General features: G+C 50.5%; 2 protein-coding genes across 2 annotated transcripts in view; one reads left to right on the forward strand and one right to left on the reverse strand.

Moving 5' to 3' along the window:
* DAPK3 (death associated protein kinase 3) lies at positions 1-19,804 on the forward strand. The gene is made up of 9 exons (XM_063147269.1): positions 1-80; positions 1,673-1,868; positions 6,794-7,154; positions 9,482-9,611; positions 11,369-11,417; positions 12,316-12,342; positions 13,254-13,406; positions 16,118-16,163; positions 18,454-19,804. The coding sequence occupies exons 2-9, from the start codon at positions 1,807-1,809 to the stop codon at positions 18,994-18,996; spliced, it is 1,371 nt and encodes a 456-aa protein (XP_063003339.1). The 5' UTR covers positions 1-80; positions 1,673-1,806; the 3' UTR covers positions 18,997-19,804.
* The window catches only part of LOC134413152 (protein-lysine 6-oxidase-like), a 16,622-nt gene continuing 8,531 nt past the window's right edge, over positions 19,173-27,263 (reverse strand). The window contains exons 6-7 of the mRNA XM_063147282.1: positions 25,759-25,874; positions 19,173-19,329 (exon numbers count right to left, since the gene is read on the reverse strand). Of these exons, the coding sequence (XP_063003352.1) occupies positions 19,173-19,329; positions 25,759-25,874 (273 nt within the window). The remainder of the gene's footprint in view (positions 19,330-25,758; positions 25,875-27,263) is intronic.

The following is a 27,263-nucleotide window of genomic DNA, read 5'->3' on the forward strand; positions in this document are numbered from 1 at the left end:
AGAGGAGCGAAGTGTTGGAATGCGGGCAGCTCTCGTGGACGCGCGCGCGCCCCTCCCAGGCGCGCTCCCGCCCCCCTGAGGTGGGCGAGGGGGGGGGAAGAGGAGGGGGTCGCTTTGAGAGGGGTGGGGGCTGTTTTCTTCTTAAAAAGGGGGTGGGGGTTCTGGAGGGAAAGGGGGGGCGGACCTTTAAAGTTCCACCCCCTTTTTGGAAGGGGAATATGGGGGGGGGATTGTGAAAGGGGAAATGTGGGGTGGGGGTGTCAGAAGTTTGTTGGGGGGGGTTGGGGAGTGTCTGTGGGGCTGTAAGATGAGATGGGGGTCCAGGTTGTGGGGTGGTGAGCAGTGGGGTGTATAGTGAGGGGGGGTCTGCAGTATGAGAATGTATATAGGGAGTGGGGGGGGATTTAGGTGGGGGGGAGTTTGAAAACATGGGGCGGTTCCTGTGGGTTTTGGAGGGGATCTGTGATGGGTGCCTGGGAGGTGGAGAATTTGGGGGGGGGTTGGGGAGGTGGGGTTGGGTGGGGCAGAGATGGGGGAGGCCATGGCAAAATTTGGGGGGTCCTGTGTGGGTCTGGCGAGAATATTGGGGGGCTGTGAAAGGCCAGGCAGGAGCATGGAGAACCCAGGGTGGGTCTTGGGGGGCTGGGAGGGAATTTGGGGCCGGGGGGGTACGGTTTGGAGGGCAAGCGGTCGGCTCTTTGTGGGGAAATTGATTTGATTGATTTGATTTTGATTTGTTACATTTATCTACCGCCCCATAGCCGAAGCGCTCTGGGCGGCTTAATTGGGGGCATAAGAAGAAATATTTGGGGGTGCTGTGAGGTTGCGGGGGACTTGAGAGGGAAAAGGTTAGGGGTTTGTGTGTGTGGGGGACTTGGAAAGTATGAGAGAGGTTTTGTGGGGGGCTGGGAGTGGATATATGGGTCTGTGGGAAGAGGGAGGGGGAGAGCTGGCAGCGGCTGTTTTGGGGTGTGTCGGAGTGAGTTTGGGGGTGGCCGTGAAGGAGGGGCTGGGTTGAAGGGGGAGATTAGGAGGTGACTGAAGGGTGGGGGAAGTGAGGTTTGGGGCTGGAAGGCGAGGCGAGGCATCCTAGGAGGCACCTGTGGGGCTGGAGAGGGACAGGGCGGGCCTGGGAGGTATGTGGGAGAATAGGGGTGGGGGGTGACCCGTGGGGAGGCCGTTGGGATCGCAGGTGAAAAGATGGGAGCCCAAGTGAAGGAAGCCGTAGGTTCTATGGAGTAGAATTTGGAGGCGGATATGTGGGGCGTTGTAAAGAGGTGAGGGGAAGAGGCTGTACACTGAGGTAGGCGTGTGAAGATGTGGGGGGGGGATTTAGAGTTGGGAGAAGAGAGCTGGGGGTCTGCGCAAAGGCCTTGTGGGGTTATGGATTGGGGGACGGTTATTGGAAGGCATTTGGGGGGGGATATATGTCTCTGGGGATGCAAGAGTGGCAGAAAAGTCCATTGGAAGTGTGTGTTTCTTTTTATTTTTAACTGTATTGATAATATTTGTATTCATTGGTTAAGCTTGGGTTGGTCTCCACCCAGGCCCAATTTGGAGCTATGGGATTGAATTGGGATGTGTGTGTGTGTGTCTAAAGAAGTGGTTTTTTGGTGGTGGTGGTGAGATCACTTTGGGGGTGTGCAATGATTTCCCCCGTTCTGTATTCTAGCAACACTGGACCGTTCTCTGTATCACCTGCTCTTCTGCGGCGTTGAACCCAGCCTTTAGCTTTGGCTACTGGTATTCCTGGTGCCAGGAAATTGAGGAGGGGGGTCCCACCCGACTTCGTTCCTTGTGGAAGCCATGTCCACTTTCCGCCAGGAAAATGTGGAAGACCACTATGAGATGGAAGAGGAACTGGGCAGGTAGGCAGGCCTCGTGCTTTTTGCGGCTTTCTTTCTGTGCATTGTCTTGGGGGTGGGGGGGGGTGGGGGGTTAGCCAGTTTTTCTTCAAAACATCTTCTGTGACTGCTAGCTATCAACCCCCCCCCCCGAAATTTCCAGTATCTTGTATGCGTACGGTGAACGTATAGGTGTATTTATGTGTTCTTGTTCGTATACATTGAAAATTAGCTCTTGACTAAAGCTGCGGTGGCGTCACGGAATGTCCATAAACATTCCAACCGCTCAGGGGGAATTCCGTTTGCAACGGAACGTTCATAAACAGCATACGGATTCTGTAATGCAGCCTTCCTCAACCTGGGGCGCTCCAGATGTGTTGGACTACAACTCCCAGAATGCCCTGGGAGATGCAGTCCAACACATCTGGAGCACCTCCAGGTTGAGGAAGGCTGCTGTAATGGAATGGAAAGTTCAGGTTAGTTGAAGAATCCTTCTTGGAGAGACTTGAGACCCCAGGAGCTATGCGCGTTAAAGACTTCAGGAGGCAGTGAGCGCATGAGCATTGAAGCCTAAAAAGTTGTTGCAGATCTGGGGCAAAATTTCAGGAATTGGTTTGAATGAAGAGCTTTGATAGATTCATTTATGCATTCCTCTGTGATTCTCAGGCAAACAAATTGCCTCTGATGTCACACTAAAATTTCACAAGAGAGGGTGGCCTCACATCTCGCGTTGTCGCATTTTTGATGTATGTCTCAGTGGCTAAAACTGTTTCGGGCACATTTCCTGTCTGAACCATTCCGGCCCATCAGCAGAAGCCAGACCGTCCCCTCCTCTGAGCATGCGAAGAGAGTTAGTGTGTAGCAAGGCAAAACGGAGTTCATTTCTGCCCTGCGCTCTGGACTCGCCGTCTGTCGCCATTTTGGTTTTGTGGGGGAGGTAGAGGCCCTGATCCTAAGCCTGTTGACTTGGAGGCAAGACCCACCGAATTCCGTGGGGGAGTAACTTTGCTGGGGCCATCTGAAAGCTAGTTGGAGTAAGGAGTCTGAGAACTACAGCCCTACTCTGTAAAGTGAGCTGATTTTAGACTGAGCTGAAAGGATCCCTCTCCAGGATTCTCTTGTGTGTCCTTGAGGAAGTGGTTTTTCTGAGAATTTATAAATTGCAGTCGAAATCCTGAGGCTGTGGGGAGACCAGGAAACAGACCCCACGCGTCTCAGGCTTTGCAGCACGTTCAAGAGTAAAGGATCTTTTCCAGCCTAACATTCCTGCCTTAAGGCCATAGCTAGGCCTAAGGTTTATCCCAGGATTGTCCTGGGGTCAAACCTGTTCCTCTAAGTGCCACACAGGGCATCCAGCGCTCAGGCAGGGACGAACCCGGGATGATCCTGGGATAAACCTTACGTCTAGCTACGGCCCCAATAAGCCAGTTTTTGTTAAACTTGGGTTGAGCACTGGGCTCATGTGCTAACCTGCTCCCTTTGCATGTCAGCTTTGGAACTTCAGTCCTCATCTGTTTAAACCAGAGTTCCACGCTACGTCTGAACTGGGGAACTCCCGATGTAATGTCAGTTTACTAACTGGGCTCTTAAAACCAGGATCACACTGGGCTCTAAGATCTCAGTGGGTAAGCTGTCATTAAACCGCTTGTCAATGTAATGAGGAATTCTGATTTAAACAGACCAGGACTGAAGCGCTACAAGCGGCACATGAAGGGAGAAGGCGAGAGGAACTCTGGTTTAATGTCAGTTTACTAATCGGGGTCTTAAGCCATGGTTTGTTCCTAGGTCTTAAGCCATGGGTTGTTCCTAGGTCTTAAGCCATGGGTTGTTCCTAGGTCTTAAGCCATGGGTTGTTCCTAGGTCTTAAACCATGGTTTGTTCCTAGGTCTTAAGCCATGGTTTGTTCCTAGGTCTTAAGCCATGGTTTGTTCCTAGGTCTTAAGCCATGGTTTGTTCCTAGGTCTTAAGCCATGGGTTGTTCCTAGGTCTTAAACCATGGTTTGTTCCTAGGTCTTAAGCCATGGTTTGTTCCTAGGTCTTAAGCCATGGTTTGTTCCTAGGTCTTAAGCCATGGTTTGTTCCTAGGTCTTAAGCCATGGGTTGTTCCTAGGTCTTAAGCCATGGGTTGTTCCTAGGTCTTAAGCCATGGGTTGTTCCTAGGTCTTAAACCATGGTTTGTTCCTAGGTCTTAAGCCATGGTTTGTTCCTAGGTCTTAAGCCATGGTTTGTTCCTAGGTCTTAAGCCATGGTTTGTTCCTAGGTCTTAAGCCATGGTTTGTTCCTAGGTCTTAAGCCATGGGTTGTTCCTAGGTCTTAAACCATGGTTTGTTCCTAGGTCTTAAGCCATGGTTTGTTCCTAGGTCTTAAGCCATGGTTTGTTCCTAGGTCTTAAGCCATGGGTTGTTCCTAGGTCTTAAGCCATGGGTTGTTCCTAGGTCTTAAACCATGGGTTGTTCCTAGGTCTTAAACCATGGGTTGTTCCTAGGTCTTAAGCCATGGGTTGTTCCTAGGTCTTAAACCATGGTTTGTTCCTAGGTCTTAAGCCATGGTTTGTTCCTAGGTCTTAAGCCATGGTTTGTTCCTAGGTCTTAAACCATGGTTTGTTGCTAGTTAGCAAACCAGAGTTCCTTCTTTTTGGACGTCGCGGGGGACTGTGGTTTAAACAGAACAAGGCTGAAGCTGGTGTGCAAAGGAAGGAAGCCAAACGTAGTTAATAATAACAACAATAATCACTTTTGCCCTGACTTAATAAATGACGGCTTATTGAGCCAGGAATCTTCTGCCCAAAACTAGGCCATTATGTAGTCGGTGCATTTGTGCACAGAAGGGTAGCTTTAGGCCAAGGTGTCTTCCCTTGCATTCCCAGCCCCCCCCCCAACTTTCTTCGTGAGATCTATCCTCCGCTCCCCCAACTCCACCCCCTAGGCAGCGCTGTCGCCATCCAACCCTTAATTTTTTTTTTTGCTGATGGCCGGCAGAACTAAAACATGTCGGGTGGCTTCTGTTCGTCTCTCTCGCCCGTTCTGTCGCTCCAGCCTTATATGGAAAGCCAGCGGCATGATCTCACTTTGGAAAAATGTAAATAAGCACTGCTCTTAAATGTCCCAAAGCCTGCGGCTTTATTAAAAAAAAAAAGATGTTGGAGAGTTTGCAGGCTGCGTGCAATTCTCTCTCTCTCTCTCTTTCTCTCTGTGTGTGTTGAGTTCTTCGCTCTCCTCCCTCTCTAATGGCTACTGTGGATTTCCCCGGCATTTTCGTGGTCACACAGCAACCAGGAAGTGCTTTTTCTCCGGCATGGAGGCTGGGCGCGTCAGGAATGTGGAAGCTCAGTGTCGCCGCCCTGAAGAAGGAGGCATCGAGAGGCTGTAGGGTTGGCCTGTGTCGATCGGGCCGGATCTGAGTGCGGATCCTTACGGGGGACGTCTCAAACGGTGGCCCCATCAGTGCGGAATATCTTCCGTTTCCCTAAGCCCGATCCATTCAGCCTGGCTTTGTCGATTGTTGAAATGTTGTTTTATTGCTATCCTGGGGTCGTGATCAGCCCCACCAGTCCTCCTTTCTCTTAAAGCCTCCTACCTTTAATTTCCCCACCCCTCCTCTACCCCTCATCAACATCTTCATCATCGAATCATAGCATAGCAGAGTTGGAAGGGGCCTACAAGGCCATGCAGTCCAACCCCCTGCTCAATGCAGGAATCCACCCTAAAGCATCCCTGACAGATGGTTGTCCAGCTGCCTCTTGAAGGCCTCTAGTGTGGGAGAGCCCACAACCTCCCTCGGTCACTGGTTCCATTGTCGTACTGCTCTAACAGTCAAGACGTTTTTCCTGATGTCCAGCCGGAATCTGGCTTCCTGTAACTTCAGCGCGTTATTCTGTGTCCTGCGCTCTGGGATGATTGAGAATTTATTTATTTATTTATTTATTTATTACATTTCTGTACCGCCCAATAGCCGGAGCTCTCCGGGCGGTTCACAAAAATTAAAAACATTCAAAGTATAAAACAACAGTATAAAACCATAATATAAAATACAATATAAAAGCTCAACCAGATAAAAACAGCAGCAATGCAAAATTACAAATTTAAAACACCAAGTTAAAATTTATTTGTAGACTGTTAAAATGCTGGGAGAATAAAAAGGTCTTCACCCGGCGTCTAAAAGCATATAATGTAGGTGCCAAGCGAACCTCCTTAGGGAGCTCATTCCACAGCCGGGAATTGATCCTGGCCCTCCTCTGTGTGACAACCAGTCTCTCTTCATAGGGCTTTGTTTCCAGACCCCTGATCATCCTGAAAGAACTGGGCCTGTTTAGCCTGGAGAAGAGAAGATGGAGGGGAGACATGATAGCACTCTTCAAGGACTTGAAAGGTTGTCACACAGAGGAGGGCCAGGATCTCTTCTCGATCCTCCCGGAGTGCAGGACACGGAATAACGGGCTCAAGTTACAAGAAGCCAGATTCCATCTGGACATCAGGAAAAACGTCCTGACTGTTAGAGCAGTACGACAATGGAATCAGTTACCTAGGGAGGTGGTGGGCTCTCCCACACTTGAGGCCTTCAAGAGGCAGCTGGACAACCACCTGTCAGGGATGCTTTAGGGTGGATTCCTGCATTGAGCAGGGGGTGGACTAGATGGCCTTGTAGGACCCTTCCAATGCTGCTATTTTATGGTTCTATGAAAGGCTGCCTTGTTTTTTAGCTTTGTATAATTCTTGTTGGAAAGGAAGGAAAGGAACCTCTCGTGCAAGCACGGAGTCATTACTGACTCTAGGAGGGACGCCAGCTTTCATTGACGTTTTCTTGGCAGGCCTTATAGCGGGGTGGTTTGCCGTTGCCTTCCCTGGCCGTTATTACCCTTCCCCCCCACCTCTAAAAAAACCCAACATCCCTGGGGTGGGCTGATAAATAAACGGCGGTTCAATCTCTCTCAATCTCTCTCTCGCACTCAGCGGCCAGTTTGCGATCGTGCGGAAATGCCGAGAAAAGAAGAGCGGCCTGGAATACGCGGCCAAGTTCATCAAGAAGCGCCGGCTGTCCTCCAGCCGCCGGGGCGTGAGCCGCGAGGAGATTGAGCGGGAGGTGAACATCCTTCGGGAGATCCAGCACCCCAACATCATCACCCTCCACGACATCTTTGAGAACAAGACGGACGTGGTGCTGATCCTGGAACTGGTCTCGGGCGGGGAGCTCTTCGACTTCCTGGCCGAGAAGGAGTCGCTGACCGAGGAGGAGGCCACCCAGTTCCTCAAGCAGATCTTGGACGGGGTCTACTACCTGCACACCAAGCGCATCGCCCACTTTGACCTCAAGGTGAGAGGCCCCCGGGGCAAGAGCGAAGCAGGAGGGCTCCTGGTCTTGCTGCTCTGGTGTCGCCCCGGGCTGCAGAAAAGGGCCACTCGGACGTGTGCCGTCTCTGATACTGGAGGGAGCACATAGCCATCAGGGCTAGTAGCCATGGATAGCCTTCTCCTCCTTGAATTTCCCAAATCCCCCTTTTAATGCCACCCAAGTTAGTGGTCATCACCTTTTTTCTCTTTCTGCCAAAGGGGGTGGCAGAAGGGGAGGCAGAGGGAAAGGGGGTGGGAGGGGGAGAGAGAGAAGGAAGGAGAGAGGAAAAGGGGTGGCAGAGAGAGAGACTGAAAGGTGTGGCGAAAGGAGAAAGAGGGGAAATGGGGGTGGCAGTTGGGGAGAGAGGAAAAGGTGGTGGCAGAGAGAGAGACTGAAAGATGTGGCGAAAGGAGAAAGAGGGGAAATGGGGTGGCAGTTGGGGAGAGAGAGGAAAAGGGGGTGGCAGAAGGAGGGAGAGAGAGGGAGGGAAAGGGTGGCAGAGAGAGAGGGAAAGATGTGGCAAAAGGAGAAAGAGGGGAAATGGGGTGGCAGAGAGAGAGACTGAAAGATGTGGCGAAAGGAGAAAGGGGAAATGGGGGTGGCAGTTGGGGAGAGAGGAAAAGGGGTGGCAGAGAGAGAGACTGAAAGATGTGGCGAAAGGAGAAAGAGAGGAAATGGGGTGGCAGTTGGGGAGAGAGAGGAAAAGGGGTGGCAGAGAGAGAGAGACTGAAAGATGTGGCGAAAGGAGAAAGAGGGGAAATGGGGTGGCAGTTGGGGAGAGAGAGGAAAAGGGGGTGGCAGAAGGAGGGAGAGAGAGAGGGAAAGGGTGGCAGAGAGAGAGGGAAAGATGTGGCAAAAGGAGAAAGAGGGGAAATGGGGTGGCAGTTGGGGAGAGAGAGGAAAAGGGGTGGCAGAGAGAGAGAGACTGAAAGATGTGGCGAAAGGAGAAAGAGGGGAAATGGGGTGGCAGTTGGGGAGAGAGGAAAAGGGGGTGGCAGAAGGAGGGAGAGAGAGGGAGGGAAAGGGTGGCAGAGAGAGAGGGAAAGATGTGGCAAAAGGAGAAAGAGGGGAAATGGGGGTGGCAGTTGGGGAGAGAGAGGAAAAGGGGTGGCAGAGAGAGAGAGACTGAAAGATGTGGCGAAAGGAGAAAGAGGGGAAATGGGGTGGCAGTTGGGGAGAGAGAGGAAAAGGGGTGGCAGAGAGAGAGAGACTGAAAGATGTGGCGAAAGGAGAAAGAGGGGAAATGGGGGTGGCAGTTGGGGAGAGAGAGGAAAAAGGGTGGCAGAGAGAGAGAGACTGAAAGATGTGGCGAAAGGAGAAAGAGGGGAAATGGGGTGGCAGTTGGGGAGAGAGAGGAAAAAGGGTGGCAGAGAGAGAGAGACTGAAAGATGTGGCGAAAGGAGAAAGAGGGGAAATGGGGTGGCAGTTGGGGAGAGAGAGGAAAAGGGGGTGGCAGAAGGAGGGAGAGAGAGAGGGAAAGGGTGGCAGAGAGAGAGGGAAAGATGTGGCAAAAGGAGAAAGAGGGGAAATGGGGGTGGCAGTTGGGGAGAGAGAGGAAAAGGGGGTGGCAGAAGGAGGGAGAGAGAGGGAAAGGGTGGCAGAGAGAGAGGGAAAGATGTGGCAAAAGGAGAAAGAGGGGAAATGGGGGTGGCAGTTGGGGAGAGAGAGGAAAAGGGGTGGCAGAGAGAGAGAGACTGAAAGATGTGGCGAAAGGAGAAAGAGGGGAAATGGGGTGGCAGTTGGGGAGAGAGAGGAAAAGGGGGTGGCAGAAGGAGGGAGAGAGAGGGAGGGAAAGGGTGGCAGAGAGAGAGGGAAAGATGTGGCAAAAGGAGAAAGAGGGGAAATGGGGGTGGCAGTTGGGGAGAGAGAGGAAAAGGGGTGGCAGAGAGAGAGACTGAAAGATGCGTCTGTACACTGTCTAAGCAAGGAAAGGAACCTCTCGTGCAAGCACTGAGTCATTACTGACTCTTGGAGGGACGCCAGCTTTCGCTGACGTTTTCTTGGCAGGCCTTATAGCGGGGTGGTTTGCCGTTGCCTTCCCCGGCCGTGATTTCCTTTCCCCCAGCTAACTGGGTACTCATTTTACCGACCTCGGGAGGATGGAAGGCTGAGTCGACCCGAGCCGGCTGCCTGAAACCAGCTTCCGCTGGGATCGAACTCAGGCCGTGGGGAGAGTTTCGGCTGCAGAAACTGCTGCTTTACCGCTCTGCGCCACATGAGGCTTTACGCTGTCTAAATAACGTCTAAATAAATGTCTAAATAAATAAATGCAGTCCTGACCGTGTGCCTCCCGTGTTCCCTCCTTCCAGCCCGAGAATATCATGCTCCTTGACAAAAACGTTCCGAGCCCCCGAATTAAGCTGATCGACTTCGGCATCGCTCACAAGATTGAAGCAGGGAACGAGTTCAAAAACATCTTCGGCACCCCGGAGTTTGTAGGTATGCAGGAGAAAGGGATTCTCGGAAAACGCGTCTGATTTGAAGAAGGTGGTGGGGTGTGTCTGAGTGTGTGTGAGAGAGACACAGACAGACAGAGGGGAAATATTAGAGATGCATAAGAAACTATAAGCCTTCTTTTGGGTCTCGGCGTGCATGGGAATTGCATTGTTTTGGACCATAAAGAACAGACCGTTACCATAGCTTCATGGAGAAAGACACTGGTATACATCTCAACTAGAAAAATTAACAAAGCAAGTTAGACACGTAAACACAGACAATTTCTGGGCCGAAAACAACAGAATGAAATTTAAGAGGGATAAATGCCAAGTTCTGCACCTAGGAAATAGAAACCAAATGCAGAGTTACAAGATGGGGGATACTTGGCTCAGCAATACTACAAATGAGAAGGATCTTGGAGTTGTTGTAGATCACAAGCTGAATAGGAGCCAACAGTGCGATATGGCTGCAAGAAAGGCAAATGCTATTTTGGGCTGCATGAATAGAAGTATAGCTTCCAAATCGCGTGAGGTCCTGGTTCCTCTCTATTCGGCCCTGGTTAGGCCTCATCTAGAGTATTGCGTCCAGTTCTGGGCTCCACAATTCAAGAAGGATGCAGACAAGCTGGAGCGTGTTCAGAGGAGGGCGACCAGGATGATCAGGGGTCTGGAAACAAAGCCCTATGAAGAGAGACTGAAAGAACTGGGCATGTTTAGCCTGGAGAAGAGAAGATTGAGGGGAGACATGAGAGCACTCTTGAAGTCCTTGAAAGGTTGTCACACAGAGGAGGGCCAGGATCTCTTCTTGATCCTCCCAGAGTGCAGGACACGGAATCAAGGGCTCAAGTTACGGGAAGTCAGATTCCGGCTGGACATCAGGAAAAACTTCCTGACTGTTAGAGCAGTACGACAATGGAACCAGTGACCTAGGGAGGTGGTGGGCTCTCCCACACTAGAGGCCTTCAAGAGGCAGCTGGACAAGCATCTGTCAGGGATGCTTTAAGGTGGATTCCTGCATTGAGCAGGGGGTTGGACTCGATGGCCTTAGAGGCCCCTTCCAACTCTACTATTCTATGATTCTATGAGACATAGAGACAACTCATAGAAAATGCAAACAGAAATAAACATGATACACTCCCCATCTTAAAGTCCTCTTAGGCTGAAAAGGATACACTTAATTTATTTGTCCGAATGCCCTTTCAGGTCCTTGATGAATTAAACTCGGTCCGCTACCAATTTGTTTAACGATCCACACCTTTACGACAGCAAACTGTTGTGAAACGGTTTTATAACGTTCGTCTTATATGTTATTGGGTATCACATGATTACCACAGCCCACCGTGGCTTATTTAAGCTATGGTGGGTTGTGACGGGGGTGGTGGGTATCTGGCCGTTTTGAATATTCAACGCCAGGCAAGGGGTTGCTATGGCTTGTTGTGTTGTCTGAACCTCGGCTGCAAGGGTTTGTGTGAGGGCTGAACAACTCTTAGATCAGCCTTCCTCAACCTGGAGCGCTCCAGATGTGTTGGACTACAACTCCCAGAATGCCCCAGCCAGTGGCTGGGGCATTCTGGGAGATGCAGTCCAACACATCTGGAGCGCCCCAGGTTGAAGAAGGCTGCCTTAGATAATCCTGCAACAGACCATGAGGTTTCTTACTGTGTTTGTTTATGTGTTTTATAAAATGGAATGAAATATAAGGAATTGCTCTTTTTTTTTTTAATGATTGGTCTCTTCCTCCTGCCCACCTCTCTCCAAAAGCTCCAGAAATCGTCAACTATGAACCTTTGGGCCTGGAGGCAGACATGTGGTGAGTGATGTTTTTCCAACCGTTTTGCCAGGCTGGGAGGAGGGCAGGCCATGAGCTTAGAATTGTCGAGTTGGAAGGGGCCTATAAGGCCGTCAAAGATTGGAGCAGGATTGGAGCGGAACAGTTTTCTCGTCAGCAACGGGTTGCTGCGTTCGCCCCAGACGGAGCCACCGGTGGGTCCAGTTCTGGGCTCCACAATTCAAGAAGGACGCAGACAAGCTGGAGGGGGTTCAGAGGAGGGCAACCAGGATGATCAGGGGTCTGGAAACAAAGCCCTAGGAAGAGAGACTGAAAGAACTGGGCATGTTTAGCCTGGAGAAGAGAAGATGGAGGGGAGACATGAGAGCACTCTTCAAATACTTGAAAGGTTGTCCCACAGAGGAGGGCCAGGATCTCTTCTCGATTCTCCCAGAGTGCAGGACATGGAATAACGGGCTCAAGTTAAAGGAAGCCAGATTCCGGCTGGACATCAGGAAAAACTTCCTGACTGTTAGAGCAGTACAACAATGGAATCAGTTCCCTAGGGAGGTTGTGGGCTCTCCTACGCTAGAGGCATTCGAGAGGCAGCTGGACAACCATCTGTCAGGGATGCTTGAGGGAGGATTCCTGCATTGAGCAGGGGGTTGGACTCGATGGCCTTGTAGGCCCCTTCAACTCTGCTATTCTATGATTCCATGATTCTATGAAAGACTGTATCAGCTCGCCCTTTCTGGGGAAGGCGACTTACAAGTCAAAGGTCTTGCAGCAGCTCAACTGGCAAAGGCCACGTCCTTCTGGGCCTGGGAGAACTGAGCCATTGAGCATGGACCGAAGACGCACCGTGATTTCTGCCTCTGTACAAAGCGCTTGCTTCTGGTTTCCAGAGCCTTTGACCATCTCCTTTTTCTGTCCCCTCTAGGAGCATCGGCGTCATCACCTATATTCTGTGAGTATTTTAAAATAAAAAAATATACGTGGGGTCTTGTGCTTTGAGTAGCAAACCAGGATGATCAGGGGTCTGGAAACAAAGCCCTATGAGGAGAGACTGAAAGAACTGGGCAGGTTTAGCCTGGAGAAGAGAAGGCTGAGGGGAGACATGAGAGCACTCTTCAAAGACTTGAAAGGTTGTCACACAGAGGAGGGCCAGGATCTCTTCTCGATCCTCCCAGAGTGCAGGACACGGAATAACAGGCTCAAGTTACAGGAAGCCAGATTCCGGCTGGACATCAGGAAAAACTTCCTGACTGTTAGAGCAGTACGACAATGGAATCAGTGACCTAGGGAGGTGGTGGGCTTTCCCACACCAGAGTCATTCAAGAGGCAGCTGGACAACCATCTGTCAGGGCTGCTTTAGGGTGGATTCCTGCACTGAGCAGGGGGTTGGACTTGATGGCCTTGTAGGCCCCTTCCAACTCTGCTATTCTATGATTCTGTGAGTGGGTGGGGTGGGGTGAGGGGGTTCACGTCAGTGGGGAGTGTCCGGGAGAATTCCTGTTGGGGTGTGCCTATTATTATTATTATTATTATTATTATTTACATTTATATGCAAGTGTTGGACTGTGAGGTACGTTGGGCTGAGAGTCTGTGACTGGCCCAAAGTCACCCAGTGGGTTTCCATGGCCGAGTGGGGACTCGAACCTGGATCTCCCGACTCCCAAGTCCAACACTTTAGCCACTACACCACACTGGCAAGGCAGGATGCAAATAAACATCATGATATGATAAAATTAGCAGGCCTCCTCGCATTAGCAAGTGGCCCCAAGGCTGATCTAGTGCGCTATCATGGGTGCAAGAGCGGCGGAGTTTAGCTGTGACGCCCTCTGTGTGTGTGCGTGTGTCTCCCCTTTTCACCCGCAGCCTAAGCGGTGCGTCTCCGTTCCTGGGTGAAACGAAACAGGAGACTTTGACTAATATCTCTGCCGTGAACTACGACTTTGACGAGGAGTACTTCAGTAACACCAGCGAACTGGCCAAGGACTTCATCCGGCGACTGCTGGTCAAGGATCCTAAGTACGAAGGCGAGGGAGGGAGCGGGGCCGTGGCGGCGAAATCCTGAGCGGATTTAACAGATCTTGAGTTGCTGGGGCGAAGCGTATTTCTTTATTTACAATATTTATATGCCTATGAATGTAAGGCCTTGCCAACAGCCACTGAACTGTCTGCCTCAGGAAACATCCGTGGATCCTAATTTTTGTCCTTCTTGAAATTCCAAAGAGACCTGTGTCACTCCCAAAGCCTGCACCCGTAAAATTAGGGGAGTAGCTAAAGGCGTTGATTCCTGAGTGATTCCTGAGCTCAAATCTTGCTTCTGCCACGAACTCAGCCAGTAGCGTTAGGCCAGCCTCTCTCCCAACCTCCGTCCACCAAACGTTATTATTTTAACACCGGTTTTGGATTTCACGCTAACAACTCCGGAACCTTTTCGGGTTGTGCATTGAAGGCAGAAGTGGTGACCGCACGAGAAGAGGCGCTTTCTCTCGTTCGCTCTCGTCCGGCTGCAGGAGTTCCTAGCTTGCACACGAACCGCGTCAATGAGGCAGGCAGTTCTGACGTTTGTCCAGTTAGTGCTAAAATAATACTAACGTTACCGAACATTTGCAAAGCATCTTCAAGTGTTCAAGACGCTTCCATACGCTTGGTCTAGTTGTAATCCTTAAAACAGCCCTGCAAGGAAGGACAGTTGAATTATCCCCCATGTTGTAGTTTGGTGGATGGAGGCTGAACTGTTTAAACTGGAAAAAAAAGTCTTACAACTTTTGTAGGATTTTTGTGTGTGTGGTCTAAATATGCATAGGATTGCCACTGAAAAGACGTAACACAAAAGGAAAAAAGGAGTGATGCAGAAGAGGAAAAACAAGCGAGCCCAGGTACCGGTTCTTAAAATTGCAAGTTGTTGCCTCTTTTTTTTAAAAAAATAATTTGCTTGGCATTTTCAAGCCTAAGGCTACTGGGTGAGTTCTTGGCAGAAGCAAGATTTGAGCTTGGGAATCCCTGATTCATAGTTCAACGCCTTTAGCTACTCCCCTAATGCTACAAGTGCAGGCTTTTGCAGTTACACAGATCCCTTTGGAATTTCAGGAAGGACAAAAATAAGACACGGATGTTTCCGGAGGCAGATATTTCAGTGCCTGTTGGTTTACGTTCATTCAAGGCCTTATACAAACCTCTTTGCCTCACCCAACGACCAGCAAAAAGCAGAATAAATTGGGCGCAGAGAAATCCTGTTTAACCTGTTTGATTCACGTTTGATGCAGTATGCAATTTTTTATGGTGCGGAATTAAACATAATAATTAAGGGTGTAGCATGCAGAGCCCCGGAGAGAGCAGAAAACGAAAGATTGCTCCCTTTTAGAATTGTAAAAAGAAAGAAATTCTCTGAAATAAACCATAAAAAAAAATCTTTTGGCAAAATTAAGAGACCGAATTTTGGAGCTCGCTTGGCCCAGAGTTGAGGGAACCTTGATAGAAGTTTGTGTATTTTTCTTCCGTCTGCCTCCTGAGATGGTTGTAGCTGGAAGACATTTTGCCTCGAAATAGTCACAAAGAGAGGTCACAGGGGTATGATTCAACTGACGCTGTTCAGCTGGAGGCCTCTTGAAATGAATAAGAGATGCACAAGACGTCGTTTCCGTGGGACTCGTGCAAGAACGCATCCTGGTGAATCATGGCCATGGCCTGTAGTCTCTGCTCTGCACTGTGTTGTGCTCAGTCCTGGGCCCAGTGCGCTTCAACATTTTTATGAATGATTTGGACGAGGAGGTGCAGGGAACGCTGATCGAACTTGCAGGTGACACAAAATTGGGTGGGATAGCTAATACCCTGGAAGACAGAAACAAACTTCAAAGTGATCTTGATAGGCTGGAGTGCTGGGCTGAGAACAACAGGATGAAATTTAATAGGGATAAATGCCAAGTTCTACATTTAGAAAATAGAAACCAAATGCACAGTTACAAGATGGGGGACACTTGGCTCAACAATACTACAAACGAGAAGGATCTTGGAATTGTTGTAGATTGCAAGCTGAACATGAGCCAACAGTGCGATGTGGCTGCAAGAAAGGCAAATGCTATTTTGGGCTGCATTAATAGAAGTATAGCTTCCAAATCACGCGAGGTGCTGGTTCTTCTCTATTCGGCCCTGGTTAGGCCTCATCTAGAGTATTGCGTCCAGTTCTGGGCTCCACAATTCAAGAAGGACGCACACAAGCTGGAGCGTGTTCAGAGGAGGGCAACCAGGATGATCAGGGGTCTGGAAACAAAGCCCTAAGAAGAGAGACTGAAAGAACTGGGCAGGTTTAGCCTGGAGAAGAGAAGATGGAGGGGAGACGTGATAGCACTCTTCAAATACTTGAAAGGTTGTCCCACAGAGGAGGGCCAGGATCTCTTCTCGATCCTCCCAGAGTGCAGGACACAGAATAATGGGCTCAAGTTAAAGGAAGCCAGATTCCGGCTGGACATCAGGAAAAACTTCCTAACTGTTAGAGCAGTACGACAATGGAACCAGTTACCTAGGGGGGTTGTGGGCTCTCCCACACTAGAGGCTTTCAGGAGGCAGCTGGACAAGCATCTGTCAGGGATGCTTTGAGGTGGATTCCTGCATTGAGCAGGGCGTTGGACTTGATGGCCTTAGAGGACCCTTCCAACTCTGCTATTCTATGATTCTATGAGAATCATAATAATAATAATAAAACCCATAATAACTGCTCCTTTATATTCTTGTAGGAAACGAATGACGATTGAGCAAAGCCTTGAGCATCCGTGGATCAAGGTAAACCTGAAGGTTTTTTTTAAAGAAAATAAATTTTATTTCAGTTTAATTCAGCCAAAAAGACTCCCAGAGTAGAGAGTCGTGTGTAACCTAACGAAGCCCCAGTCCGTAGGGCTAACATCTAAGGGCGCGATCCTATGCATGTTTAAACTGGGGAGAGAAAAGTCTTAATAACTTTTGTAGGATTTTTTTTTGTCTAAATATGCATAGGTTTGCAACCAACATTAACACCAAAGGAAAAAGGAACGGTGCAGAAGAGGAAAAACAAGCGAGCCCAGGCACCGGTTCTTCACATTACAAGTTGTTCCCTTCTTTTAAAAAAAATTGCTTGGTATTTTCAAGCTTTAGTGATGGCCATCAATTTGGATGGCTTTAAAAGAGATTAGATAAATTCCTGGAGGAGGAGGCTATATGTGCTGCCTCCAGTATCCGAAGCTGTGTGCACCAGTTGCTGGGGAACATGGGTGGGAGGGTGCTGTTGCACCGTGTCCTGCTTTGTCGGTCCCTGGCCAACAGCCGGTCGTCCACTGTGGGAACAGAACACTGGACTAGATCGACCCTTGGTCTGATCCATCAGGGCTCTTCTGATGTTCTTACGGCTCCTTTGCCTGACCACTTGTGAGTGTGATTTGGAGTCTCAAGTGGAACAACGTTTCAAAACCACTGACCTAAGAAATATTGGAAAGAGAGAGAGCCCTGATCAGAAGTCACCTTAAACCCTGGCTTTAACTACAGTAAATAAAGCAAAAAGTCTTATTCGCCGTGGTTAAAGCCGCTGTGGTTTATTTATTTATATTTATTTATTTATTACGTTTATATACCGCCCCACAGCCGAAGCTCTCTGGTGAAGCCAGAAAGGCGGGCTGTGTTCAGAAGTCACCTTAAACCCTGGCTTTAGCTACGGTGAATAGAGCCAAAAGACTTATTCGCCGTGGTTAAAGCCGCTGTGGTTTATTTATTTATATTTATTTATTTATTACATTTATACACCGCCCCACAGCCGAAGCTCTCTGGTGAAGCCAGAAAGGCGGGCTGTGTTCAGAAGTCACCTTAAACCCTGGCTTTAGCTACGGTGAATAGAGCCAAAAGACTTATTCGCCGTGGTTAAAGCCGCTGTGGTTTATTTATTTATATTTATTTATTTATTACATTTATATACCGCCCCACAGCCGAAGCTCTCTGGTTAAGCCAGAAAGCCGGGCTGTGTTCAGAAGTCACCTTAAACCATGGCCTTAACTACGGTGAATAGAGCCAAAAGACTTATTCGCCGTGGTTAAAGCCGCTGTGGTTTATTTATTTATATTTATTTATTTATTACATTTATACACCGCCCCACAGCCGAAGCTCTCTGGTGAAGCCAGAAAGGCGGGCTGTGTTCAGAAGTCACCTTAAACCCTGGCTTTAGCTACGGTGAATAGAGCCAAAAGCCTTCTTCGCCGTGGTTAATGCCGTGGTGGTGAAGCCAGAAAGCCGGGCTGTGTTCAGAAGTCACCTTAAACCCTGGCTTTAGCTACGGTGAATAGAGCCAAAAGCCTTCTTCGCCGTGGTTAATGCCGTGGTGGTGAAGCCAGAAAGCCGGGCTGTGTTCAGAAGTCACCTTAAACCCTGGCTTTAGCTACGGTGAATAGAGCCAAAAGCCTTCTTCGCCGTGGTTAATGCCGTGGTGGTGAAGCCAGAAAGCCGGGCTGTGTTCAGAAGTCACCTTAAACCCTGGCTTTAGCTACGGTGAATAGAGCCAAAAGCCTTCTTCGCCGTGGTTAATGCCGTGGTGGTGAAGCCAGAAAGCCGGGCTGTGTTCAGAAGTCACCTTAAACCATGGCCTTAACTACGGTGAATAGAGCCAAAAGACTTATTCGCCGTGGTTAAAGCCGCTGTGGTTTATTTATTTATATTTATTTATTTATTACATTTATACACCGCCCCACAGCCGAAGCTCTCTGGTGAAGCCAGAAAGGCGGGCTGTGTTCAGAAGTCACCTTAAACCCTGGCTTTAACTACGGTGAATAGAGCCAAAAGCCTTCTTCGCCGTGGTTAATGCCGTGGTGGTGAAGCCAGAAAGCCGGGCTGTGTTCAGAAGTCACCTTAAACCCTGGCTTTAACTACGGTGAATAGAGCCAAAAGCCTTCTTCGCCGTGGTTCAAGCCGTGGTTTAAAGCGTCTTCCAAACACGCCCCAGCTTTGTGGCTTCACCACCATGGTTCAAGGTGTCTTCTGAACGGGCCCAGCGAGAGACGACCACGTCAGCCTTTTTTCTGAGGTTCTGCCCCCCCCCCTTTTCATCGCCTCGCAGGTGATCAAACGCCGGAACGTGCGCAACGAGGACAGCGGCAAGAAGCCGGAGCGCCGCCGCCTGAAGACGACGCGGCTCAAGGAGTACACCATCAAATCGCACTCCAGCATGCCGCCGAACAACACCTACATCAACTTCGAGCGCTTCTCCAAGGTCATGGAGGAGGTGGCGGTGGCCGAGGAGGGCCTGCGGGAGCTGCAGCGGAGCAAAAGGTCCTTCCAGGAGGACATTGAGGCCTTGCGCTCCATCTACGAGGAGAAGGAGCTCTGGTACAAGGAGGAGAACGAGGCCATCAGCCAGGACCTCCGGCAGATCCGGCAGGAGATGCAGAAGACCGAGGCCCTCAAGCGGCTGACCCAAGAGGAGGCCCGGAGCGCCTCGCTGGCCACCAACGGCCTCAAGCGGCGTTACCGGAAGCTGGAGAACCGCTACGAGGCGCTAGCCAAACAGCTGGCCACCGAGATGAAGTTCGTGCAGGAGCTGGTGCGCTCCGTCGAGCTGGAGAAGTCGCAGAGCGGGGACGGGGAGTGCGGGATCCGCTAACGCCGCCCTTTCGGGGCCCGGGTTCCGGTTCTGCCCCGCCCTCCCAGCATTCCACGGCGCTCCCTATTTAATCCCGGCTTCCAAGACTCCGTATCCCATCGCGCAGCGCTGCCGCGGAGGGCGACGCCGCTGCATGCTCGGCGCCTGGCGTCTTTCCCCGCCCGAAAAGTGCTTATTTAAATACGTTTCTTGTTCCCTGCCTGGCTGAACGGTCCTGCCCTGGCCGACGCGCGCCCTTCCTGGGGGGGGGACCCCTCTGCCGCGTCTCGCCGGAGGGGATTCCGGCTGCGGACAGGGAAGCCGGAAGTCTTGTGTCCGGCCTCCGCCGTGCTTCTGCGAGGGGCGGGCGGGCGGCGTCGGAAATGGGGGTGCAAAGGGGATTGGTGAGAGTTTCAGGGCAGGGCCACTGTGTGTGTTGTGCGTGTGTGTCCGTCTGTCCCGCCGCCTATCTCTGGCCAACCCCCCCCCAGGGCGCTTCGCCGGTTCTCCTTCGCTAGGAACCTTCCTGGGGTCTCTGGGACCGAGGGGGCGCTTACACACCCCACGTGTGAGGCGTTCTGGGCCCTGCAGGAGGTTTCGCTTCCCTTAACTCTGGGTTGTGGGTAGTGAAAGATCAGAGAGAGGTAAGAAAAGTAGAGGCCCCCCCCCCCTCTCTCTCTCTCTTGTGGTTAGGATGTGCGCGGGTATAAAGGAACCACACTTCCATGGGTTCCAAGCTGGGGTATTTTTTCCTTTTAGTGATGTGTCTGTGCTGCTTCATTCCGAACTCTTCGTCACGTGGTACGCGTTCGTTGTTGTTTCTTCTTCCTCCTCCTCCTCCTCTTCCTTCATAGAATCAAAGAATAGCAGAGTTGGAAGGGGCCTACAAGGCCATCAAGTCCAACCCCCTGCTCAGTGCAGGAATCCACCCTTCCTCCTCCTCCTTCTTCCTCTTCCTCCTTCCTCCTCTTCCTCCTCCTCTCCCTCGTCCGCCTTCCTCTTTCTCCTCTTTCTTCTTCCTCTTCTTCTCCTCCTTCTTCCTCCCTCCTCCTCCTCCTCCTCTCCCTCCTCCTCCTTCTTCCTCTTCTCCTCCTCCTCCTTCTTCCTCTGTCTCCTCCTCCTCCTTCCTCTCTCTCCTCCTCCTCTTCCTCCTCTTCTCCCTCCTCCTCCTTCCTCTTCTTCCTCCTCCTCTCCCTCCTCCTCCTTCTTCCTCTGTCTCCTCCTCCTCCTTCCTCTCTCTCCTCCTCCTCTTCCTCCTCTTCTCCCTCCTCCTCCTTCCTCTTCTTCCTCCTCCTCTTTCTTCTTCCTCCTCCTCCTTCTTCCTCTTCTCCTCCTTCTTCCTCCTCTTCTCCTTCCTCCTCCTCCCCCTCCTCTTCTTTTTCTTCTTCTCCCCCCGCTCCTCCTCCTCCTCCTTCCTCCTCCTCCTCTTCTCCTTCTTCCTCCTCCTCTTCTTCTGGTCAAGGGAACCAGAAGAACCCTGATGAGGAGTAAACTTTAACAACAACACCCCCGCCCGCCCCCGGATTCTTCATCTGAGTTAATCTCTAGCGGTTGAGGAGGACTCAGATGTCAACTTTTCTGCCTTCCTCCATCAGTTGTAGCTCCGCTGCTTTTGAATGCTCTGAATCCCGAACCGACGGGCGCGTAGGAACATGTGAGCATTGCGTCATTGGGCTCTCGGGTCCAACGCTGCTGTTTGTCCAGATGCTGATAGAATCCAAGGTGCCCCCCCCCCACCCGCTGCCTTTTGCAGGGAGCCTGTACACAGATAAAGGGAATGGTGGCCCTCCTTAACCTTTCAAGGCTCTTTGCCTCTTAGCCCACGTTACAAGTGTGGAATTTCAGCACACGCAGCCCTTAAGAAACAAGCTTTAGATTTCTTTAAAACAAGCAGGACTTCCGACAGAAACGTTGCGGTTTTCATCCCCCCCCCCCCACTCATAGAATCATAGAATAGTAGAGTTGGAAGGGGCCTCTAAGGCCATCGAGTCCAACCCCCTGCTCAATGCAGGAATCCACCCCAAAGCATCCCTGACAGAGGGTTGTCCAGCTGCTTCTTGAAGGCCTTCAGGGTGGGAGAGCCCACCACCTCCCTAGGTCATGGGTGCCATTGTCGCTGGTTCCATTGCCATTGCTATGTTTGTCTTTACCAACGCACTACGGCCTGCAAGCGGGCCGTGCTCCAGGCTGGACGGAGCAACGCCGCAAGAAACGGGTTTAGATCTTTTGACCGTGGTGGACTGGAGGGCAGTGCTGTGGCGGCATTAGGTGAGACGTGAACCTTTTGCCAGTTTTGGCTCCGGTTCCCAGAATCCACTCTGCCGAAGAATCTGCCGTACCTTTCGCATCACCTCTGTGTAAGGCCATTTCTAAACTCCTATGCCTGGCTTCAGAGCTTAAAAGGGGGGCATTCATTTTCTAAACTTTGATAAATATAATTTCTGAACTGCTGCCAAACTCAAATCCAAGTATCTGGAGCCAGGACCAAAGTCAGGTTCACTGCATGCTCAGGGCGTCTGACTTCAAACTTGCACATTTTCTATCCTCTATTTCAAACGCTGTCCAGTTCCAGTTTAAAAGACTGGGAACCCATAACAGCCTCAAAGTCGCCCTTGCAAAGTTAGCACTTGGAAAACAGACAGGCCGCCTGCTCCAGCCCTCTCCGCTGTAGAGCGCTCTGTTGTATTTCTTTATAAATTATAGACACTATTTCTAAATTTGCATCCCTGCGTATAAATTGGCAGATGGAAATGTCCGGCAAATTGCCGCAGAAGAGTTCTGTTGCATCCGAGGGAACCCTTGCGCCCTTAACGCTCGGCCGTGCCTGCCTAAATGGGCCCCGTCTGTCATGCCCAGGCTAAACGGGTGTTTTGGCTTTGGAGTGACTTTCCTTTTTGTGGCAGCCGTAAAGCCATAAACCAGCCTTCCTCAACCTGGGGCACTCCAGATGTGTTGGGCTGCATCTCCCTGGCTGGGGCATTCTGGGAGTTGTAGTCCAACACATCTGGAGCGCCCCAGGTTGAGGAAGGCCGCAGGGGAACGCTCGAAATAGGATGCTGTTCAGTTGTGCAGAGCAATTCTTGGCTGCAAAAATAATAAAACATTTTTATACTGTCTTCAGTGCTTTGCCTCTCTTTCACACACACACACACACACGTTGGGGGAAAGGCAGTTTAAGGAAAGGAAAGGAACCTGTCGTGCAAAGCACTTGAGTCATTGCTGACTCCTAGAGGGACGCCTGCTTTCGCTGACGTTTTCTTGGCAGGCCTTATAGCGGGGTGGTTCGCCGTTGCCTTCCCCGGCCGTGATTACCTTTCCCCCAGCTAACTGGGTACTCATTTTACCGACCTCGGGAGGATGGAAGGCTGAGTCGACCCGAGCCGGCTGCCTGAACCCAGCTTCCGCTGGGATCGAACTCAGGCCGTGGAGGGAGTTTCAGCTGCAGAAACTGCTGCTTAGCTGAAATATGTTTATTAATCAATGGCGCTTCTTGAGTGGGTACGGATGTGCCGAATATGACTGTGGGAAGATAATTGATCTTGTTCTTGGGTGTGAAGGACTTGAGCCTTGCTCGTTTCAGACATCCTAGAATGCTTCGGTGTCTCACTGTAGGACGGTGAGTCACATCACACATGAGACCAAATCACAGATTTCTGGTGTTCGTTGGCTCTGCTGTGGTGGATTGGGCATAGGGAAACTGAGGTTCAAATCCGTGTTTGGGCTGGAATTATAGATTTGGAAGGAGCCTCTAAGGCCATCAAGTCTGACCCCCTGCTCAGTGCAGGAATCCACCTTAAAGCATCAATGACAGACGTAGGTTGGGCTGAGACCTCAGGAGGGCCAGCAGGAAGCTTGTACATGCACTAGCGAAAATGCCAGTTGTGTAGGCGACAGCTTAAGCCACCTGGACGCAGAGGAGATTATTAAAATGTTTACACTTGCGTGTGGAAAACAGAACTGTGCCACATACGTCCGTCACCACCATCTTGCCCCACTCCCCCGTCACATCGCTTGTGGCCATGATTTCATGTCCTCGCAAACTTTCAGCCCTGTTTGCCTTTCGTACCCGCGTGAGAAGTTCTCTCTGTACTCTGAGGAGTGATTTTGTTTGATCGCTCAAACGGGGGGGCTGACGGAAGAGAGGCCTCCTTTGTGTACGGAAGGTCGTGGTCTGGGGCCTAGCGTTTGGTTTTGGGCCAATACTGTCGGATAGGGTTGTACAAGGGCTTTAAGCACAACCTTTTCACCTTTAAATGCCCCCTTGCCTTGCCGATGCCTACAAAAAGTAGTAGCCAGTAAAAATTCTTACAAGTCCATGTCCATCGCATTTATACTTAAAACGGGCTGGCTGGCTTTTGCAGCAGCGTTGGTGATGATGACGTTTATATACCGCCTCATAGCCGAAGCACGCTATTATTATGATTATGGAGTCATAGAATCATAGAGTTGGAAGGGGTCTCTAAGGCCATCTAGTCCAACCCCCTGCTCAGTGCAGGAATCCACCCTAAAGCATCCCTGACAGATGGCTGTCCAGCTGCCTCTTGAAGGCCTCTAGTGTGGGAGAGCCCACAACCTCCCAAGGTAACTGATTCCACCGTCGCACTGCTCTAACAGTCAGGAAGTTTTTCCTGGTGTCCAGCTGGAATCTGGCTACCTTTAACTTGAGCCCATGATTCCGTCTCCTGCACTCTGGGAGGATCGAGAAGAGATCCTGGCCCTCCTCTGTGGGACAACCTTTCAAGTCTTTGAAGAGTGCTCTCATGTCTCCCCTCAGTCTTCTCTTCTCCAGGCTAAACATGCCCAGTTCTTTCAGTCTCTCTTCCTAGGGCTTTGTTTCCAGACCCCTGATCATCCTGGTTGCCCTCCTCTGAACCCCCTCCAGCTTGTCCACATCCTTCTTGAAGTGTGGTGCCCTGAACTGGATGCAATACTCTAAATATCACTATCAATCCTTCCAAAATGGCAGCCTTGGGGCACCTGCTGAGATTTAACTTTGAGCCTTTTCTTGGGGAATGAGCTGAACCCTGTAGAATGAAGATGAAATCATTTTTATTTTGCAAAAATCGGGACAAGACAGAGATGGAGTGTTAAGAGGAACAGTTGAAGCTTACAGGTAAGATCAACTGTAAGTCCTACTTAGAGTAGACCCGTTGAGATGACCGTGATTTACATTAGTCTTTTATTTCAATGGGTCTTCTCTAAATAGGACTTACACTTGATTTTACTGGATGGCTCCCTTGGAGAAGACGCGAAGGAAGAGCCGTCCCTAACTTCGTGCCCTCAAGGTGTGTGGAATTGCAACACCCATCATCCCCGGCTGGTATGGTTCTGCTGGCCAGGAATGCTGGGTGCTGCATTCCAACACATGCAGCGTGCACCAGGTTGGGGGGAAGGCGGCTCTACTATTACGCAAACGAAGCACCATGCAAAGGAGCCGACAAAATGACACAGTCTCTGTCCGAACGAGCTTACAGTGTGAAGTTCAACAGTGGGGGAGGCGAGAGGCCAGGTTAACAAGGGATGAATGAATGTGAGAAGGCGTGAGACGAGCAGAAGGCCTTTCTACGTAGGGGAGTAGGTGGACAGTTGGCTTCTGATGTTACCTTCCTGGCGGTGGACAGCAACGCTTGTCCCGCATTGACACCACCTCCTCAATCCTTCTGTGTTGCCGTTGCCACAGAGGTCACACGAAGACCCAGTTTTCGGATCGTGCGGCTGACGGGATCTGACGGACGAGAGCAAGCCAGTATTCTGGGGGAGAGCTGCAACCCTTGCAGCTTTTGCCGATTCTATCTCCCGCAGAATTTTCACATCTGGTCGCCTTCTGAACCCAGGGACAGTTCCTGCACAATGCTGTTACACCAGGCGTTGGCACAAGCGGCCATTTCTGCCACGTGGTCCTAACATGGGCCTGAGGAAGGGTGTGTGTGGATCCCTGCCTTCAAAACAGACTCCTTTTAGCATGTGGCAGCGATATTTCTGAAGGCTCGCTAAAAAGCGTACGAGGGCAAAGGATCCGGGGCTCCGTTTGTTTGCTGTTTTTATCAAGGTCGAGGGGTACAACGGGGGTATCGAATCCGGGAGATGGATGGGTAGCGAGGATATCGGTTTTCTAACCCAGAGTCTGAACAAAAAAGGCACAAATAGCTAAGAAAGCTCTGTCCAAATGTAGAGGTTTTGGGGTAAACATGGCTGTCGAGAGATCAAAGCTTGGATGAAGAGGACGGGAAGGACTTTTGCTCCTCTGGTTGTGGGTTTTAGAAGCTTTTTTTGGAAGTGGGGAGGTAGAGGAAAGAAAAGAAAAGAAAATACAAGTCATAATTTAGTTATACCAAGTGGAAACGTGTGTGTGTAATGCCTGCTGTGTCCCCTCCCTCCTCGCTTCACACACTCTCCTCCAGAACTACTTCACATGGAGTACTGATCTACACACACAAGCGTGTCATCCATGTACCATACACCGCAGTCGCACACCGACGGTTGACGATTCGTCCTTCTCTGCTTCATCCCTTCCTACCCGCTTTCCACTCTGGAGAAGATGGAACCGTCATAAAGATTCCGTAACTTCTCAGCCACGCCCACCGGGGGCAGCCATTTTGTGAGAGTGCCCGCAACACTCCCCCGAAGTTCCAAATGTGCCTGCTGACCACGAAAAGGTTGGGATGCGATCCTTGACAAAGTTGATGCAGAGAATTTGCTTTCGTGCAAGATGGCTACAGAAAAGGAAGACTCGTTCACGGAGGAGAGCTAAACATACCACCCCTCACTCTCCCTCCTTCGTACCGTGTGATCCTGCAGTTCCGAGTGTCGACGTAGGAACCGGTGTACCTGACGTCGCACCTGACAATGTTGTTTGTGAAGTCCAACTCTGCCACCAGGAAGTCCGGGTTGACCATCACCTTAAGAGTAGGAAGAAACAACACTGTCACGTGCCGCTCGCTGTTTCCTGTCCTGCCTGACCTTTTATTTCCTGAGATAAGGTAGTGGTCTGACATGATCTCTGTAACTGGCTTCAATTGGGCATATCATAGAATCATAGAGTTGGAAGGGGCCTCTAAGGCCATCGAGTCCAACCCCCTGCTCAATGCAGGAATCCACCTCAAAGCATACCCGACAGATGGTTGTCCAGCTGCCTCTTGAAGGCCTCTAGGGTGGGAGAGCCCACCACCTCCCTAGGTCACTGGTTCCATTGTCGTACTGCTCTAACAGTCACGAAGTTTTTCCTGACGTCCAGCTGGAATCTGGCTTCCTTTATCTTGAGCCCGTTATTCCGTGTCCTGCACTCTGGGAGGATGGAGAAGAGATCCTGGCCCTCCTCTGTGGGACAACCTTTTAAGTATTTGAAGAGTGCTATCATGTCTCCCCTCAATCTTCTCTTCTCCAGGCTAAACATGCCCAATTCTTTCAGTCTCCTATCAAGGCACCTTCTTTCCATCAAGGGCAGGTTTAACCATTCTGCGAAGTACAGAATGGGGCTAAAGCTGAATTGGGGAATCCCATACTATGATGTAATTTTACCAGTAAGGAAATAAAAGCATTGATTTGCTCTGACCAAGTCCTTAAAAAAACCGTGGGTGAAATAATTCTGAAATTCACAACATGATATCCCAGGGGTCCCCAACATGGAACCTGTGAATGGGTCTCCAACTGGTTCCTGCAAACACCTGAAAATATCCGTCCCCCATTTCTTAAATGTACATACATGGACTGGTATTTCCGCGTTCCATTTCCGCATTGCAGTATGGGCGGGGCCAGGGAAGAAAGAGGCGGGGCAAAAAACGCCATCCTGTTTTGCCTTAACGCTTTTACTGCCAGTAACGAAGTCGTCCCGGAGGCATTTCAAGCTTTTGCGACGGAGAGAAAAAAGCCATGCAAAAGCAGGAGGTGGGGTGGGCCAGAGGAAGTGGGCGTGGCCATTGGGCGGATTTTCACTCGGGGCTGAAGTTTCCCACTCTCGACGTGTAGGTGCAATCGCAAACAAGGCCATGCAAATCAAGACATGGTATGCCAATGTCTGAACCAGGCTGGAGGAATGACAGCATCTTAAAAGGAAGGGACGGGGTGTAGGGTGACCCTATGAAAAGGAGGACAGGGCTCCTGTATCTTTAACAGTTGCATAAAAAAGGGAATTTCAGCAGGTGTCATTTGTATGCAGGAAGCACCTGGTGAAATTCCCTCTTCATCACAACATTTAAAGCTGCCCTCCTTTGTATCTGGTCACTCTAGTATAGCTCCTGCAGCTTTAACTGTTGTGATGAAGAGAGAATTTCACCAGGTGCTGCATGCAT

The sequence above is a fragment of the Elgaria multicarinata genome, chromosome 23 (assembly GCF_023053635.1).
Source record: "Elgaria multicarinata webbii isolate HBS135686 ecotype San Diego chromosome 23, rElgMul1.1.pri, whole genome shotgun sequence".
Taxonomy (NCBI): domain Eukaryota; kingdom Metazoa; phylum Chordata; class Lepidosauria; order Squamata; family Anguidae; genus Elgaria; species Elgaria multicarinata.

What these genes read in the sequence shown, in the direction of transcription:
- DAPK3 (XM_063147269.1), top strand. Translation starts at nt 1,807, where the DNA reads ATGTCCACTTTCCGCCAGGAAAATGTGGAAGACCACTATGAGATGGAA. An exon ending in GGCGTCATCACCTATATTCT is followed by an intron (nt 12,343 to 13,253) that starts GTGAGTATTTTA and finishes TTTCACCCGCAG; the next exon opens with CCTAAGCGGTGCGTCTCCGT. An exon ending in CTGCTGGTCAAGGATCCTAA is followed by an intron (nt 13,407 to 16,117) that starts GTACGAAGGCGA and finishes ATATTCTTGTAG; the next exon opens with GAAACGAATGACGATTGAGC.